Source organism: Malaya genurostris, chromosome 3 (genome assembly GCF_030247185.1).
Source record: "Malaya genurostris strain Urasoe2022 chromosome 3, Malgen_1.1, whole genome shotgun sequence".
Lineage (NCBI taxonomy): Eukaryota > Metazoa > Arthropoda > Insecta > Diptera > Culicidae > Malaya > Malaya genurostris.
This window is the reverse complement of record NC_080572.1, coordinates 37,511,903-37,530,243: the sequence shown is the minus strand read 5'-3', so window position 1 is coordinate 37,530,243 and position 18,341 is coordinate 37,511,903. Positions and strand designations below refer to the sequence as shown.

The 18,341-nt window shown below is 37.8% G+C and overlaps 2 protein-coding genes across 2 annotated transcripts; one reads left to right on the top strand and one right to left on the bottom strand.

Annotated features, from left to right (window-relative positions):
- The first annotated feature begins 3,618 nt into the window (after nt 1-3,618).
- On the top strand, nt 3,619-8,344 carry LOC131434730 (protein flightless-1). Its single transcript, XM_058601788.1, has 6 exons — nt 3,619-3,899; nt 4,190-4,539; nt 4,595-7,396; nt 7,457-7,607; nt 7,709-7,987; nt 8,040-8,344. Exons 1-6 carry the CDS (start codon nt 3,837-3,839, stop codon nt 8,172-8,174), a joined length of 3,780 nt encoding a protein of 1,259 aa, XP_058457771.1. The 5' UTR covers nt 3,619-3,836; the 3' UTR covers nt 8,175-8,344.
- Nucleotides 8,334-9,455, bottom strand: LOC131434731 (essential MCU regulator, mitochondrial-like). The gene has a single exon (XM_058601790.1). The coding sequence runs from the start codon at nt 9,329-9,331 to the stop codon at nt 9,056-9,058; it is 276 nt and encodes a 91-aa protein (XP_058457773.1). The 5' UTR covers nt 9,332-9,455; the 3' UTR covers nt 8,334-9,055.
- Between the last annotated feature and the right edge of the window lie 8,886 nt (nt 9,456-18,341).

Here is an 18,341-nt window from a genome sequence, read left to right as displayed (position 1 = left end):
TGGATATTCGCTCATTTCATGAATGTGATAGTGTAAAGGTAAGGCAACTTAAGCGATTCCACCAAATACAAATTATAATACGGAATACTTCGACAAATTTTCAAGGACACATTTTGCATCGTGCGGTACACTGTCATGATACACTGTCAGAGTGACAATGTACTTTAACGAGTTTTCTATAAAACTAGCAACACTGAAGGGTAAGAGCTAGTTCACCGTAGTTACTGTTTATTATAGTGAAAAATAAATAAACAAACAGTTTTTATCTGATAATCAAGATCACAAGCGAAATTTAAGTTAAACAATAATCTAGAATGGTTAAGCCACCATGAATATACTACTAGCTGTATTGATATTTGTAGATTCGTGGGTGTTTGTGTTCATTTTTCAACTTTTGTGCTAGTGCCGGTGATATTTAGACTGATTGTTGCAGTTTAATACAGCAACGATAAACATAAACAAACAAGTTTGTTTTGCACCGTTGCAACTACCATAAAGCGTTGCCAGAAACAATCTCCTTCCACATTTTCAAACTATCGCAATGAAAGGGAGTAATTTGCTAGGCTTACTTGTTCAGGCTGTGAACCAAACATTGGCGGTTCGTTTGTATGGGACTTAGGGGTATTATTATTTGTATTTGATTCCACTACACTACAGCCAAAGGAATGGATGATGCAGACTAGGGTAGGACTTTTCGGTAATTTCCAGCGAATTTCAACAGTTTATACTGGAATTCTAAGAAGAACTGGTTATTTACTAATTATCTATATCCGAAAAAAAATGAAGATTCAACTTAATTTTTTTATTTAAATATATACTGAAAATGATCATGAAAACGTGCAAAATCGGGAAAGAATACGAAGAAAACGAATTGACAATTCTGTCCGCATCTTCTCACTCAATTCCGACAGATTTTCGAGTCAACCGGTTGTAGGCGAAATTCATTCGGAATCGGTTGTTGCACTGGAGTTGGAATTTATTCGGAATTCATTATGATTTCCACATGGAATTCCGAATGAAAATTTCTCGCTGATTCGGAATTCATTCGCATCTGATAATGTGGGTTATTTCGCTATTCTGCGCCGAGTCCGTCGCATTCTATGCCTCGCTTAAAACCACAATAACATACCGGTGTCAGGTGCAACGTATAGGTATACCGGGTATAGCGATTTCTTATTCTTATTTATACAGATTTTTGTCCTCTATACCGCAATACAGATATGTACTCGAAAATACCAATAATTCACGGATCATACAGATAAATACCGATTTTGGATGATAGACATGAAAAAAGGTTGTCTCGAGGGCCCTTTTTGTTTTTGCTCACTTGAATGAGCCTTGGTGACATTTTCCTGGTACTTATGTAAAAGAGATTTTGATACCGATATGGTACCGATAGATTTTTGCGCCAAATACAGATTTTTGGAAAAATGACCTAACAACGCTGATCAGATGGCTGATTTTGTGTAATCGATACACTCTTTGGAACACGTTCACTACACTCAGAAAAATATTACAGTAACCGCAAACTGTTCCTCATGGTCATTTGAACTATGCACTCAAATAATAGTAAAGACCATGATATCAGATTATTCACCATCCGTATAGTAACTATACTATTTGTCTTTATTACTTTTCTGGCGTGGTGATTCTGACAATCATTAAAATAAGAACGAAAAAGTCCCAATGACAATTACAAGTAAGATGAAATTGAGCTTTCGGTCACCATAAAGTTGAGAAGTGATATAGTTATGACTACCATGTGAGAAAGTTCTTCTTCAGCATATAATAATGTTGCCATGAATAAACATATAGTTGGATAGAGATTGTCAAGTTTGAAAGCACTATACATATTGTTCATATCAACATAATTTATGTAGAAAGAACATCGTCGTATGGTGTTTTTAAACCGACTATGTATTTTTTTAACGCGACTATACAAATTGTCAATTACCACGTCTGCTTTTTTTAGTGTCAAATAAAGCTTTATTACAGCGGCAGATTTCATATTCCAGCATTGGTACTGCAGGTGAGTAAACTTCTAAATATTTTTGTATATAAGTACTGGCTACATCAATGAAAGGAAAAGTTGAGGCTGAAATAATCATTGACGATTATCTTGCTGATCCTCGATTATGATTCGTAAGTTGAAATCAACTTTAGTAATAGCTTTTTGCATGTATTAAAAATGTGTCAATTTGTCTATAGATAACAAACATTTCTGACAGAACGAGGTGTTAACTTTTGTTATTTGAAAATACTTGATGACCGCGCGTTGGCGAACATATTCACGGTAGCCAAATGGACAGGACACAAACATGCAAAAATGCATGAGGCAAAAATTAGTTTCCGGTGATAAAATCACTCTATTTGCACAAGATAGGTATTGCATCTATAATTGTTCAGAGCAATATGAAAACAAGCCAAACACATCATAGCAACGGCTCATCTTCCTATCGAAATTTGTGGACAGGTAACCGGGAAACCGTATTAAAAAATAATGATAATAATGATAAATATATCATCAATGAACAATTGGAAGTAACAAAAATCAAAATCAATTGCTACAAGTCGCTTGTTTCATTACTGAAAAAATTGAGTCAGAATCAGGCTTTTCAACAGGCTGACGAAATACTATAAATATTTTTTTAAATTCATAAATGATTTGATTTCTGTATATATATATATATATATATATATATATATATATATATATATATATATATATATATATATATATATATATATATATATATATATATATATATATATATATATATATATATATATATATATATATATATATATATATATATATATATATATATATATATATATATATATATATATATATATATATATATATATATAATGTTGAATCAGTGTGAGAATGTATTAGTAAAATAAAGCAGGTTTTAATGTTTTCTGTGTTATTCTTGTATCAAAATTTCAATTAATATAACTTTTGAGCATAATCGCATGTTTGAGTGATCTTCACTATTGTCAAATTCACCATAATTCCGTGCTTCGAAAGAACCAGAAGCGAAATTTCAAAAATACCATGGCACTAGTTAAAATAATAGGTACAATGTAAAAATAAGATGCTATCATGGTTATGCTAAACATTCCAACTGTAGTAGTTATTCATACAATATACAGTTCAATATTACTATTCTAGAGCCAGAACCATTCATAGTAAAAGTAAGCTTGCATATTGTCAACATCATCTGATTTTATTGTGTACTGAAAACCACTATACTCGTATGGTTATACTAACCTCCCATATGTTAACTGTTACCATAATATTTTTCTGAGTGTATGATTTCATCAAATATCGATAGACGGGAATATCAGCAGAGATGCCAGATTTCTTATAGGTGCTGCAGATATAGTTTCCCCAGAAGAGATATAAGCGAGGCTATGCAGATTTCAAGGTATTTTTACAGATATTTTCCGATTTTCGCTGGTCTTTTATAGACAATGTTGCAAACTTTTGAAACTGATTTGGCCGTTCCTTTTTCATTCGCTAATTCTAAAATGTGGAGCTCTTCATTCCAGCAACTTGCATTTTATTAGAATTTTTGGAAATTTTATCTGGCACCTTGGTTGTCAGTCAAATGAAAATTTAATGGAGAAACGGGATTTCTTTCATTCTTTACTATAGAAAAGTATTGCTTCATTCATTTCGATAAATGTTTATTACATTCAGCGCATATCTATCTGCGATAACAGTACACATCTGTTGCACATAAAGTGGATGAAGAAAAATTAGTGTTAAAACTTAACAGCGAGATTCAACGAAAACAGTACAGTAACAACAAATCGTCTGAATCAGGATGAGTTCGACAGGTGTGCTGCCGTTTGTGCGAGGAATTGATTTCACCTGCAATGATTTCAGTGTAAGTTCGGTAAATGTTGAAAAAAGATATTGTAATCGACATTGGAGTATACAAATTTTCCATCTAAATGATATACAAAAAAACAATTACCTATAGTATTTTATTCATAAATGGTTGTGACATATTTGTCTTAAAAACTATTTTTATCTTAACACTCGCTACAGAAAACATTTGCATTTTAGGTAGAGAACGTTAGAAATAACTATTAAATGTAATGTTCCACTCACGGAACAACTACTAATGGGTAATGGTATCAATTTCAAGATATTGCATAATTTTCTTTTTTACAGGATGGAAAGTTTCCTAGGAACATAAGACATATGTCCGGGGTGCAGTGGCTCAAGCTAGACCGTACAGGGATTGAAGAAATTCCCGAAGAAATGGGAAAGCTGATGAAATTGGAACATCTTTCGATGAAGAACAACCAGCTCGAAAAACTGTTCGGCGAGCTTACGGAACTAAACTGTTTGCGAACGCTGAATATGCGACGGAACAATATTAAAAGTTCCGGTATTCCGAATGAGCTTTTTGATTTGGAGGAGCTGACCACATTGGATTTATCGCACAACAAATTGAAAGAAGTCCCGGAAGGATTGGACAAGGCTAAAAGCCTACTGGTATTAAATCTTAGCAATAATCAGTAAGAACTTTCGCATCTAGGTTTGGACTTTAAATTATTATTAGTTTCTTTGTAGAATTGAGAGCATTCCACCTTCGCTTTTCATAAAATTGACAGATTTGTTATTTCTGGATTTGTCCAATAACAAACTGGAAACTCTTCCACCACAAACCAGACGCCTTTCAAACCTGCAAACACTGGTTTTGAACGACAACCCACTGGAATTGTTCCAACTTCGTCAGCTTCCTTCGCTACAAAACTTGATATGCCTACAAATGCGCAACACGCAACGCACTATAACCAACTTTCCAGCCGCACTAGACAGTCTTTCCAACCTGCAGGAGCTAGATCTCTCTCAAAACGCACTATCTAAAATTCCTGATGCTTTGTACAACTTGTTCAATTTAAAACGACTAAATTTAAATGACAACGTCATTCAAGAAATTTCACCATCGATCGAAAATTTAGCCAAACTGGAGACTTTAAATCTTTCAAGAAATAATCTGACACTTCTTCCGGCTACTTTGTGCAAATTGCAAAATCTCCGGCGTCTGTACGTCAACGATAATGCATTAAATTTTGAGGGGATTCCGTCTAGCATTGGAAAGCTGAGCGCACTGGAAGTGTTTTCCGCTTCCAACAACCAATTGGAAATGGTACCGGAGGGCTTGTGTCGATGTGGTTCCTTGAAAAAGTTGAATCTTAGTTGGAATAAATTGATAACGCTACCAGAAGCAATACACCTACTGACCGATATGGATCAGCTTGATTTGAGGAACAATCCAGATTTAGTGATGCCTCCGAAACCGGTGGAAGTTCAGCGCGGCGACGGTCTAGCTTTCTACAATATTGATTTCTCGCTACAGACTCAGTTACGATTGGCGGGGGCGAATGTGCCTGCCCAAGCACAGGTGGCGAATAGTAGCAAGGATCCAATTGCCCGGAAGCTACGGTTACGACGAGGTGCACGGAATGATTCAGCAGATCAAGATTCGGCAAAGATTCTCAAAGGTATGCAGGACATCGCCAAGGATAAAAATACCCTTGGGTTTGAAGATGAGAAAGTGGAAAATCTGAAACCGAAACGATGGGACGAATCGTTGGAGAAACCTCCAGTAGATTATTCCGAAATTTTTGAGGAAGAAGACGGACAATACGTCGGACTAACGATTTGGGAAATTGAAAACTTTTTGCCAAATAAAATCGAGGAAGCAGCACATGGCAAATTCTACGAGGGCGATTGTTACATTGTGCTGAAGACAGTGCATGACGATGTTGGGCAGTTAAGTTGGGAGATTTACTTCTGGATTGGGACCAAAGCAACATTGGACAAAAGAGCATGTGCTGCCATACATGCGGTCAATTTGAGGAACTATCTGGGAGCACGCTGTCGCACAATTCGAGAAGAACAAGCCGATGAGTCCGATGAGTTCTTGGCACTGTTTGACACAGACGTTACATACATCGAGGGTGGTAGAACGTCCACCGGGTTTTACACCATTGAAAACTTAGTGTATATTGTTCGGCTGTACAGAGTTCATGATGCCGGTGCCAACATACATCTGGAACCGGTCGAAGTTAGTTATGCATCTCTGGATCCCGGCTATGTGTTTGTACTAGACACCGGTCTTCAGCTTTTCATGTGGTATGGTGCAAAATCTAAAAACACTCTGAAATCAAAAGCTCGGCTAACGGCAGAAAAAATTAACAAGAACGAACGGAAAAACAAAGCGGAAATCTTCCAGGAATATCAAGGCAGTGAGGGTGTGGAGTTCTGGAAAGCTCTTGGATTTCCTAATGGTCAAGGTCCTGGTGAAAAGCCTACTTCACATGTCGACGGGGATTTCCTTCCAATTCCTCCCCGTTTGTACCAAATTCAACTTGGCATGGGCTACCTTGAGCTACCACAAATAGAACTGCCGAGTAGGACCCTGCACCATACGATTCTCAATAGTAAAAATGTTTATATCTTGGACTGCTACCTGGATCTGTTTGTGTGGTTTGGTAAAAAATCTACTCGGCTAGTGCGTGCTGCCGCAATCAAATTATCTCAGGAACTATTTAACATGATTGATCGCCCCGAGTATGCGTTGATAACCCGTGTACAGGAGGGAACCGAAACGCAGGTCTTTAAATCCAAATTCACTGGATGGGAGGAGGTTATAGCAGTTGATTTCACTCGTACTGCACAGTCTGTGGCTCGGACCGGCGCCGATCTTACGGAATGGGCGAAAAAGCAAGAGACCAAAGCCGACTTGGCGGCTTTGTTCATGCCTCGGCAACCGTCGATGACGCTGATCGAGGCCCAGCAGCTTGCGGACGATTGGAACTACGATCTGGATGTGATGGAATCGTTTGTTCTGGAAGGCAAGAAATTTGTTCGACTTCCCGATGAGGAATTGGGTATTTTCTACACCGGCGAATGCTACGTATTCCTTTGCCGGTACTGCCTTCCGGTGGATGACGACGACGAGGAAGACGAAGACGAGTTGGTAGAAAACACAACTAAAGAAAAGTTGAAAAAATCATCTGCGCCACCTGCCGAGGAAATTCAGTGCGTGGTTTATTTCTGGCAGGGTCGCGAGGCTGGCAACATGGGATGGTTGACATTTACGTTTACGTTGCAGAAAAAATTCAAATCCATGTTCGGTGAGGAACTGGAAGTGGTCAGAATTCACCAACAACAGGAAAACCTTAAATTCATGTCCCATTTCAAGGGAAAATTTGTGATAAAAAACGGTCGTAGAAAGGAGAGAATAAAGACACCGGAGGGAAAGCTCCCGGTAGAATTCTATCACCTGCGTTCGAACGGAAGCGCTCTCTGCACCAGATTGATTCAGGTGAAGACCGATGCTACGTTGCTGAATTCCGCTTTCTGGTAAAAGTTGTCTTTAGATAATTGGTTGGGATATTTGCATAATTATTTCCCTCCTTTCAGCTATATTCTGTTTGTGCCATTCGAAACGGATGATGATTCGGAAACCGGTATCCTGTACGTTTGGATCGGTTCCAAAACGTCTACCGAAGAGGCACGGCTGATTCAGGAGATTGCCGAAGATATGTTCAATACTCCATGGGTTAGTTTTCAGGTAATGATTCGCTCTTTAAATACTTGCAATGTCCTCGGAACATACATATGTAAAAAAACAACAAAAACGGAACATACATGTGTAAAAAACAACAATTTCAGATTCTGCATGAAGGTGAAGAGCCGGAAAACTTCTTTTGGGTTGCTTTGGGTGGTCGCAAACCGTACGACACGGATGCCGAATACATGGATTACACTCGATTGTTCCGTTGTTCGAACGAAAAAGGCTACTTCACGGTAGCGGAAAAATGTTCCGATTTCTGCCAGGATGATCTAGCCGACGATGACATTATGATTCTGGATAATGGTGAACAGGTCTTTCTTTGGCTCGGTTCCCGTTGCAGCGAAGTGGAAATCAAGTTAGCTTACAAATCTGCACAGGTATGGGATTCTCAATTTGCCTATTGGTATATTTAAAACGTTTTCCCTTTAGGTTTACATTCAACATATGCGCATAAAACAACCGCAACGTCCGAGGAAACTTTTCCTCACCCTGAAAAATAAAGAATCAAAACGATTCACAAAGTGCTTCCATGGTTGGAGTGCGCACAAACGTCCTCCAGAATAGTAAGAACGCTGTTCAAAGCGTTAATGTTCTAGCCGGAGCGGATATTACTGCCCAAGCTGGTAGTCGTCCGATACACAAAAACAGATTTACTATTGATTCGAAGCGTGCAGTTAATAGTGATGGTTCATGTAAAGATTTGAAGAAAAAACGGATCTGTACTTATTTTTCATTGAATAACGCTTGTTTTTATTTTGTTATATCATTTGAACATATCTTAGAAGCACTAGTAGTAACAAACACTACTGTTTATTAAACAACTACAACACAACATAATTTCGAAACAAACGGCACCAACAGCTGTTCATAATTAATTGTACCAGTAAATTGTTAACATTGTGATTTTCAAATTGAAAATTGTCTTCTTTAAATAATTTATTGTGCTTGCTTATAACTAGCTTTTCTTAGATATTTTATTGAATCAATTAACAAATAAAATTCACTGCACAGGAAGATGAGCCACACTTGTATTGGAGACATGTCAAGGTTTATATTATACTGTTATTTGAAAAATTTTATTTAAGTGCTACAATATTACAACAGAAATATTTACAAATGTATAAACAATACATTCAATTCACGAAAAATTAATAAAACATTTCGTTATAAGCACAAATAACTATAACGAAGCTTTATTTTCTTCCGAACGAGCTCGGTTAGAGTTGTTATAGTTGTAGGTAGTAAAAAAAGCATTGATTTTATGTTATTTAAAAAAACGTAATCCACAAACTGCTTAATTACCAGATTTAACTGTTTATAACCAAGACTCCTGACTATAAAATAATAAATTCTGATTTACACCAAAAAATAATCATCGCCAGTGTTTCTAAAAATATCGATTCAAACAGTGTACGCAGAGAAAACCATCAACCATCAGTATCCGCTTAATCATCATCGTCGTCATCATCCGAAGGGACAAAAAGATCGTTCTCTTCCAGAAAGTTGGCCATATTCTTGCTGATTGTTGCACCGATCAGCAACCCAGGGATGACCGTAATAATGACTCCGAATAGTCCGAACGGGGTGATGTCGGGCATGGGTTTGAGGGCTCCACTCCGAAAAGTATATTTTCGTCTCATCTGGCAAATTTCTGACAGTCCTGCTCGAGTTCCATTTAGGCTGAATCGGCCGACTACACGAATCACGTTCGAGACAACCATTTTAGTCTGAGAATTATTAATGTTAGCCTACACACCAGATTGTTTAAAAAGCCTGAATATAGAAAAAATCGACCTGGTAAAAGATATGATTCTGACTTTTAAAAACAGGTAATCCCGATTAGGGATGTCGCAATATCGATCGATTAGTCGAGTAATCGATTAATAATCCAGATAAACGAGTAACATTTAATCGATTAATTTAAAACTAATATTCGATTATTGAGCTAATCGAATAATAAAAAAATCCCATATTGATAATCGAATGAATAATCTAGGAATCGAATAATAACCCAGATAATCGAATAAATTTCAACCGATTAGTTTCAAAATTATACTCGATTATGAAATAATCGAGCAATTCGAAATTTTCGACATCCCTAATCCCGATGATGACGTTTGTTACACTGTTATTCTCCGTTACTCATGTTGTTTTCGTTTTTAAAAGGCACTAACCCCCGCTTGTGAGGAATTCTGGCAACCGTCAGAAAACTGGCTGCATTCCGGCTGCTGTCAAAATTGTTCAGGCGTCATTATCACAGACTAACAGACAGGACACTCAAATTTGATTCTTCAATCATTTTAACGGTCATTTCGAATATTCCATTATTTGGGACAGTACTCACATGTGTCATGATGGCGCCACGTTACCCTATCAAAAACATCATGTCTGTCATCTAGACTGTCTTTTTTTTTTTTCATTTACCAACAGAGTTGCCATTCATACAGAATTACCTGTAATGTATTGATTTGTATACGTCCATGCGAATTTCATGCAGGATACAGATTTAATACATATTGCCAAAGATAAACTGAAGATTACAATGTTCCATACGTTTCATTGAAAAATGTTGGGTCAGTAATCGTGAACCAGTTGGTTCAGTAATAATGTAATTTTATTGACCCTCCGTTAACAAGCGTCGACTAGTTCCGACAAAATGCCATGGAAACAATACAAGTTAGAAAGGAAGCACACATATGTTTACATTCAGCATATAATGATTTCTTGCCACAACTGATGCTTCATGGGATGAGGCTATAACAAACTAAATAAATTCTAGACAATGGTTCTAAGTAGTTTTCACTTTCTTATTCTAAGAATCACTGATATAAAGCGAAATTTCTCAATATCGTTCATACTGTAACTTGATATTTTTCCAAACATAAACAATCATTGTCATAGTTACGACGCATCTAGTGATCAGACACTTGTTGTTTTGCTTCAAAATACTCAAATTGACAGTGAACCGAGCTCATCGAGGGGTCCTATTCAAATGATACCTAAGAAATCGCAGACTACTCTATCTTGAGTTTATCTTTGATATTGCCTAAACTATATACATAATTGCGCCTACTTTTCATCCTCCAACTCAATAAAAAATCGAACCCGTTTTGTTACAATATTTACTTGCTTCTGGTCTGCCGCCACTTAATTTCGGGTGAAAACTACCAACACAATAAAAAATAGTCTAGATGAACAAATTTGAGTCGAATAAATGGTTACCCTCCAACATCAAGAAAAAGTTAAATATATTATCAACGTAATCCAATAAATCATTGTGACGATTCATTTTCAAATATTTTGATGAAATCAGGCATCCCTGCAAGCAGCTGATCGGTGTTGACAAACGAGGGGAAACCAACTAGTAAAAAAACTTTTACATAACACAAGGAGTGTACAGATAGTAAATAGTTCGCGCAGTACAATATAGGTGGAACTAGTGCATCACGAAAAATAATTTTAATTAGAATTTACTCATACTGTCATGTCTGTTAGTCTGTGTCATTATCTCACCGTACGTGTCTTGTTTATTTCTCTCTTCATTCTTTTTTTATTTTTATTTTGATTATTTGGATATTCGTCAACCCCGCATGTATTATTGCGAACTTCCTTCTATTGTTCACATCCATTGCAAATAAAGTTGAATCGTTCACCGCACAGAAAAACGAAGAGCGAAAACGAATAAGCAACCCACCCTCTTAGAAAAAAACGTTCAACGGTGGTCTTTGGTTAGTTCAACACGTTGTATCGTTGGTAAAATCAACGTCCAATTAATCGTTCAACGGGAGGTCAATTGCCGAAATCTGATCAAACATACAATGAACCTTATTGCAAATGTCAAGGACAAAGATATTTGAAAAGAAAATGTCTCGCCTGCAGAAGAGTAAATTTCTGCGCCTTTTGATAATAGACAAGTTGAAATTTTGTAAAAAAAAAACATGAAAAATGGCTCTATTTCATTAAACTGAAATAATAGCAGCATAATATGCTTGAGAAAGTTGTGTAGTTTTTAATGATAAAAAACTTTGTAAAACTTGAAAAACTCATGAATTGAAAACATATGTGTTTTCATACAAAAACTGGTTTTAGGACACCCTTTTCAGAAAATACATTATATGAATTACACTCAAGTTACGGGAATAGTACTTTCGGTTTCAGAGCTGCTGCATATTCAGCATCAACTAGAACATGCGTGAGTGGCCTTGTGTTCAGGACTCCCTCAATCTCGATGAGTGCGTTCTTCAGCTCTTCGTCGTTCGGTCTGCGACCACCAATGATCTCCCTTAGGTTACGTTTCACTGTCTGTATTAGTCCCTCCCAGCTGCCGTCCATGTGCGGTGAAACCGGAGGATTAAATTGTCACGAGGTTTGAGCACTTGTGAACTCTTGCATAAGCCTTTCCTGATTCACCACCTGCAACGCTTCATGTAACACGCGATCTGCTCCGATAAAGTTCGTTCCACTGTCACTGTAGAAGGAAACTGGCACTCCACGACGTACAATGAAGTTTCGAAGGGCAAATATACACGAATCAGTAGTTAAAGAATGGGCATTTTCTAGGTGAGCAGCTCGGATTGTAAGACAGGTCAGTAGAACCCCCCACCGTTTCTCAACCGTTTTTCTCAGTACGACTTCGATAGGCCCGAAATAGTCTACTCCAGTATGAGCGAACGGACGCGTGAAGGCGTTTAACCTTGCCGGTGGAACATCAGCCATAGCTAGTGGCTTCGCGGCGGCGTCCCGAATCTTGCATCGTTGACAACTACTTCGAGTTTTCGTAATTAAAGCTCGCAATCGAGGAACGTAGAACCGCTGCCTTACTTCGTTCAAGACCGTTCGATGGTTTTGATGGTGAAACTTTTCGTGATAGTACGCTAGAACGAGACGTGTAACGGGATGCACTCGAGGTAGGATTATCGGATTTTTGGCAGCATCGAGCAGAAACTCATACGCGTCGACTCTCCCTTTGATTCTCATCGCACCGTGTGTATCAAGAAAGGTGCACAGTTTATAAACAGCACTACTTTTCGATATAGATTTCGACATTGGATCATTGCTTAAATGAAAGTTCAATCAATCTTTCAACGGGAGGCCAACACGGGACCTTCGTTTGCCGATTTTGAAACAGACCGTTGAACCGAATGCAATTTTTTTCGTTTAACAAACCCGGCAGACAGAGGTCCATCGTTGAGCAATTTTTAATATGGAGAATTTGCGGTTTTTTCTACTTATTTTAAAGGGAGGGATTTGCGGTTTTTTTTACTTGTTATTAAGGGTACGGCATACTCCTCTAGAGTTAGTAAAGGAATGTGAGGGTGGGATTTTCAAAATATTGATTTTGAATTAAAATACATCATTCGATTGTGGCACAAATTTTTTAGAGTTTTCTGGATCTTCACGTTCTTCAGATTGTAACGAGAGAGATTATCCTTGGCTGGGATGCTATGGTGGTGTTCTCTGACGTTGATGTGGCGTTTTTGGGTAGTTTTCAGCAACTCAAACAGTTCAAAACAGATGCACACTCCGAAGCATCGTTTACACTGGTCATACTTTCAGCAGCGTTAAGTAGAGTACGATAGAGCTGTAGACGAGAGAGAGATAGAGAGAGCACTAAATTTGGGCATTGATAGTTTTCAAGAAGTTATAGATGAGAGTCATATAAGAAAGATTTCGAGTTGCACATACTTCGCGGAATGGTACGACGGGTCGTATACCTCGGGCCCGAAGGGAACATATGAGTTGGGATCAGCCATCACAATACTCGACACACGTCCAAAGAACATGCTCGATGTCATGATAACCCTCACCGCAAACGCAGACACCACTCTCGGCGAGCTCCACACGACGGAGATACGCGCCGAACATATAATGATTAGACATAAGCCTTGACATTACACGAATAAAGGCTCACGTCTAACCCCCGGAACCAAGCTTTCGTCGATACCTGTGGAGTTATTGAGTGTAACCATCGTCCCAGAATTCCACTATTCCATGTATTTCGCCAGCTGGTTATAGTTTTCTGACGACAGCAACTGAAAATTTCGTTGAAGCAGATTGGTATTTCATAAATATCACCCTCTAATGCGCCCACCTTGACTAATGAGTCCGCCCTCTTATTGCCCCGTATGGAACAATGTGAGGGGACCCAATCCAAGGTAATCTGGTATGATTTTGCAGATAAAGTACTCAATTGTTCCCGTATTTTCCCCAGGAAATACGGTGAGTGCTTTCCAGGCTTCACTGAACGGAGAGCCTCAATGAAGCTGAGACTACCACATACTAACAGACAGGACACTTAAGTTGAGTTCTTTAATCATTTTAACGGTCATTTCGAATATTCCTTTAGTTGGGACAGTACTCGCATATGTCATGATGGCGCCACGTTACCTTATCAGAAACATCCCGTCTGTCATCTAGACTGTGTTATGTTTGTCGACTTTTTTACAATGGGGTGCTTTTTCAAAATTAGCCATTTAGATGAATTAATCGTGAATATCTCGACTTGTATTAACGGCATCAGTAATTGTGGTAATTGCATCAGAATTTTTTGCTGTCACTATTGTCTATGACGATACCTACGTGTACAACAGAATGATAATATCAACAAAGAGCACGGCTATTTTTGTTCTTGTCTTTCCAAACTGGCTAAGATCATAGTGCCCTGTAAGCTCACCCGCAGTTCGAATCATGCGGCTAAATTGCGATTTTTTTAAAATAAATTTTTATTTGGTTAATTTGCTTTAGCTTCCCGTGGCCGATTGTCTTGTTGTTATAGGTGAAAAAGGGACGCCGTAATAAGGGGGCGGCATACTCCCCTAGAGTTAGTAAAGGAATGTGAGGGTGGGATTTACAAAATATTGATTTTGAATTAAAATACATCATTCGTTTGTGGCACAATTTTTTTAGAGTTTTATGGGTCTTCACGTTCTTCAGATTGTAACTGTTAAATAGCTATTTTAACAGTAACGAGAGAGATTACCCACATTATCAGATCCGAATGGATTCTGAATCAATTCCGAATCGGCGAGAAATTTTCATTCGGAATTCCATGTGGAAATCATGTGGAATTCCGAATCAATTCCAACTCCAGTGCAACAACCGATTCCGAATGAATTTCGCCTACAACCGGTTGATCCGGAAATCTGTTGGAATTGAGTGAGAATTGCGGACTGAATTGTCAATTCGTCTTCTTCTTCTTCTTTCCCGATTCCTCACGTTTTCGTGCTGATTTTCAGTTTATTTTTAATAATTAATTTATTAATTTAATGGAAATTAATAAAACGGCCTACCTTAGTCAGCATCATCCATTCCTTCATCCATTCCTCTATCTGGAGTGTAGTGAAATGGCTTAAGTCGCCTCAATTTTTCACTAACACATTCATAAAATGAGCGAATATTCAATGACATTTATAATGTCACTGTCAATCAGGTTGATCGAGCAGCCAACTCAGGCGAAAATTCTAGCACTGAACCGATCAAGCACTAAAATATCATGCAGTCGAATCAGAATTCATTGCTCATTCCGTCATTTCGATAATGTGGGTATCCTTGGCTGGGATGCTTTGTTGGTATTGTCTGACGTTGATGTGGCGCTCCTCTATTGCTCGTTTTATTTCTAACCTCCTCTCATGTAAAATGTGTTGATTTTCTAGTTCCTGTTCTTTCGGTTGCTGTTCTTCTTCCAGCAGCTTCAAGGCAGTGTCCAGTGCCGCTATATTACTGTGTACCGAACTTCAGTCGCTCTTACTCGCGGTTCCCTTTTTCTCTCCAACTTTCTCAGATCCCTTTTTTAAAGATTTGGGTAAACGCAAATGGTTGCAACACTTAACGCAACTCCAAGGTTGATGTTATATTTCAGCTGTGACCCAAGCGTATCGGTAGTGAGCCCACATACTGCAAGCATCACACTGCACCATGTCGTCTGCACAATCCGGCTCTTGGCAAAGCATACAGTTTTTTCCCGTCGAGGTGCCCATAATCCTTTGAGGTTATCCGAACAATAATTCTTTGATTTGTGTTCGGAGTGGAATGCAAATACTCTTCGTATCAGCTTTCTATATAGCAGATCAAAGCTAAAAATAGGTTTATTATGAATTTTCATTGATTGCATTTAGTTTACAAAGGAATAAAATTACTCACAATTATTGGTGTTTTAACATTTCTTCCAACTTTCCTCCTGCAGATTCACCCACAAATTATATACTGAGCCTGATGACATTTTGTAATTAATCATAAGTTTTCTAGATTTCACTTATTGTATGCTACTTCTCAGTAGTTGTAAATTTCGCACGTTTTATTCTAAATTAACCACATGTGATAATTGTATGTGATAACAGGTTAAGGTTCCTGTAATCTATGATAATAGGTTAAGGTTTAGATATCATTTTTATAACAAAATTTCTATTTTTGTACCCTTTCATGAATCCAAACTATCACTCTTTTCTCCTTTTAGAATTTCTATCCTCACCATAACTTGTACTTGTTTGCCATCTCCTTCGACGTCGTGTTGCATAAAGCATCATTCGGGCTCCGTGGTGTTGTCTTCATCAGTTATATAATGTTTTCATTCACAAAAAAACTGGAAATCAGCACGAAAACGTGCAAAATCGGGAAAAAATACGGAGAAAACGAATTGACAATTCAGTCCGCATCTTCTCACTCAATTCCGACAGATTTCCGAATCAACCGGTTGTAGGCGAAATTCATTCGGAATCGCCCACTTGTATGCGGCTGGCAGATTTCCCCCCAGACGGCTGGCTATGTCTGCCAGCCATTTTCGCCGGAATTCTGCCAGAAATCCGGCAAAAGTCTGGCAACAATGCAACAACCGTTTCCGGCAGAGAATTTCGCCTAGCGGTTATTATCGGTTCTGTTTCTGTCGGATTCTTGCCATAGAAGATTGGCAGAACCGTTTTGAATCAGTTCCACATTTTTAGCGTGCTGGTTTTATTTTTCCAAAAAAAGTACATATGAAAGACAATAAGTTATTGCCTTTCACATATCTAATTATGGAAAATGTTATTACCAATAACATTACTTTCTCACTACCAAACATACCCATATTTCAATCTCATTCACCTCGTCTTAAGATTCGGTTTTTGTATGAACATGCGGGATTGACAAATATCAAATGAAGTTGAATTAAAAAAGGCGGGTGGGTAATGTCAGAGACATAACTGGATGTCGTGAATACGAAAACAACTGACATGTTCCTTAACACTTCCAAATATCAATTGTATGAATTATGCACGCATTCCCATTTTTCACATTTTTCGCAAAAACAAAGAAAGCTTCACTTGATCTCGATTACTGTGAATCTCACATAGCGAAAAGTGCACGAATCTAAGCAAACTGTTCTTGATTTGCAGTAAACTGAGGATATTTCCCTACGATTTGCGAACAACAAATCCTAATAGTTCTTTAGAAAACTTTTAGAGCCATTAGAACGGCTGATTTTGTGCAATGCTCTCCACCGTTGTTTTTTCACCAATGCTAATGACTGGCAGCTGTGACGTAATCGCTCTTGTCGAAAGCGAAACTAGCTGTGCAGACGACACAAAACACATCTGCTCGCAGTGGCGATTGAATCCAAACTGATTGAATTTTTGTTGAGATTTCCTTTTATGTGATTTCGTTTGTAGCTTTCTCACTAATGGGCGGTCCTAACGGCTATAAAAATAGCCGCATTCAGAATTTTATTGTCGATTATTTCATTTCGGATTTGCATAATTTATTGAAAGAAATTATCAATATGCTGAAGGGACTCGTTTCTAGCATTCAGAAAGGTCAAATTGCGTAATTCTCTACGACATTAAACTCTAAAACATTTTTTGCAAAAAAAGGCTTCACTTGATCTCGATTACTGTGAAACTGTTCTTGATTTGCAGTAAACTGAGGATATTTCCCTACGATTTGCGAACAACAAATCCTAATAGTTCTTTAGAAAAATTTTAGAGCCATTAGAACGGCTGATATTGTGCAATGCTCTCCACCGTTGTTTTTTTCCCAATGCTAATGACTGGCAGCTGTGACGTAATCGCTCTTGTCGAAAGCGTGCAGACAACACAAAACACATCTGCTCGCAGTGGCGATTGAATCCAAACTGATTGAATTTTTGTTAAGAGATTTCCTTATATGTGATTTCGTTTGTAGCTTTTTCACTAATGGGCGGTCCTAACGGCTATAAAAATAGCAGCATACAGAATTTTATTGTCGATTATTTCATTTCGGATTTGCATAATTTATTGAAAGAAACTATCAATATGCTGTAGGGATTCGTTTCTAGCATTCACAAGGACCAAATTGAGGAACTCACTGCGATATTCACCACTTTTCGGAACATTTTTCCCGGACGATTTGTTGTACAGCAGCAGATATTTTGTTCTCTTCCTTAGAACGCGTTCTGACATGGTGTTGACATGGAGCAAATGAGACAGGTTTTTCAATAGTGTACTATTGAAATACTTCAATGCTTTTGCTATACACGTTTAAGTTGCAAAATTTCGATTCTATTGGTAGTTAGATTATATAAATCCTTTCACAGATCACTGAGCTATGAGCTTTAAAAATACGAGAAAGGCAAACGCGCCTTATGAATTATCCTTTTTGATACTCGTTTATACCAAACATTTCAGAAAAGTTTAATTTTGAATTATTTGAGACTATGTCACAAAACTGAAAATTTTATCATAAAATTGTGATCATATTTCCATGTCGGCATGTCGCAAGAAT

What these genes read in the sequence shown, in the direction of transcription:
- LOC131434731 (XM_058601790.1), bottom strand. Translation starts at nt 9,331, where the DNA reads ATGGTTGTCTCGAACGTGATTCGTGTAGTCGGCCGATTCAGCCTAAAT.
- LOC131434730 (XM_058601788.1), top strand. Translation starts at nt 3,837, where the DNA reads ATGAGTTCGACAGGTGTGCTGCCGTTTGTGCGAGGAATTGATTTCACC. An exon ending in TTAAATCTTAGCAATAATCA is followed by an intron (nt 4,540 to 4,594) that starts GTAAGAACTTTC and finishes GTTTCTTTGTAG; the next exon opens with AATTGAGAGCATTCCACCTT. An exon ending in TAGCTTACAAATCTGCACAG is followed by an intron (nt 7,988 to 8,039) that starts GTATGGGATTCT and finishes TTTTCCCTTTAG; the next exon opens with GTTTACATTCAACATATGCG.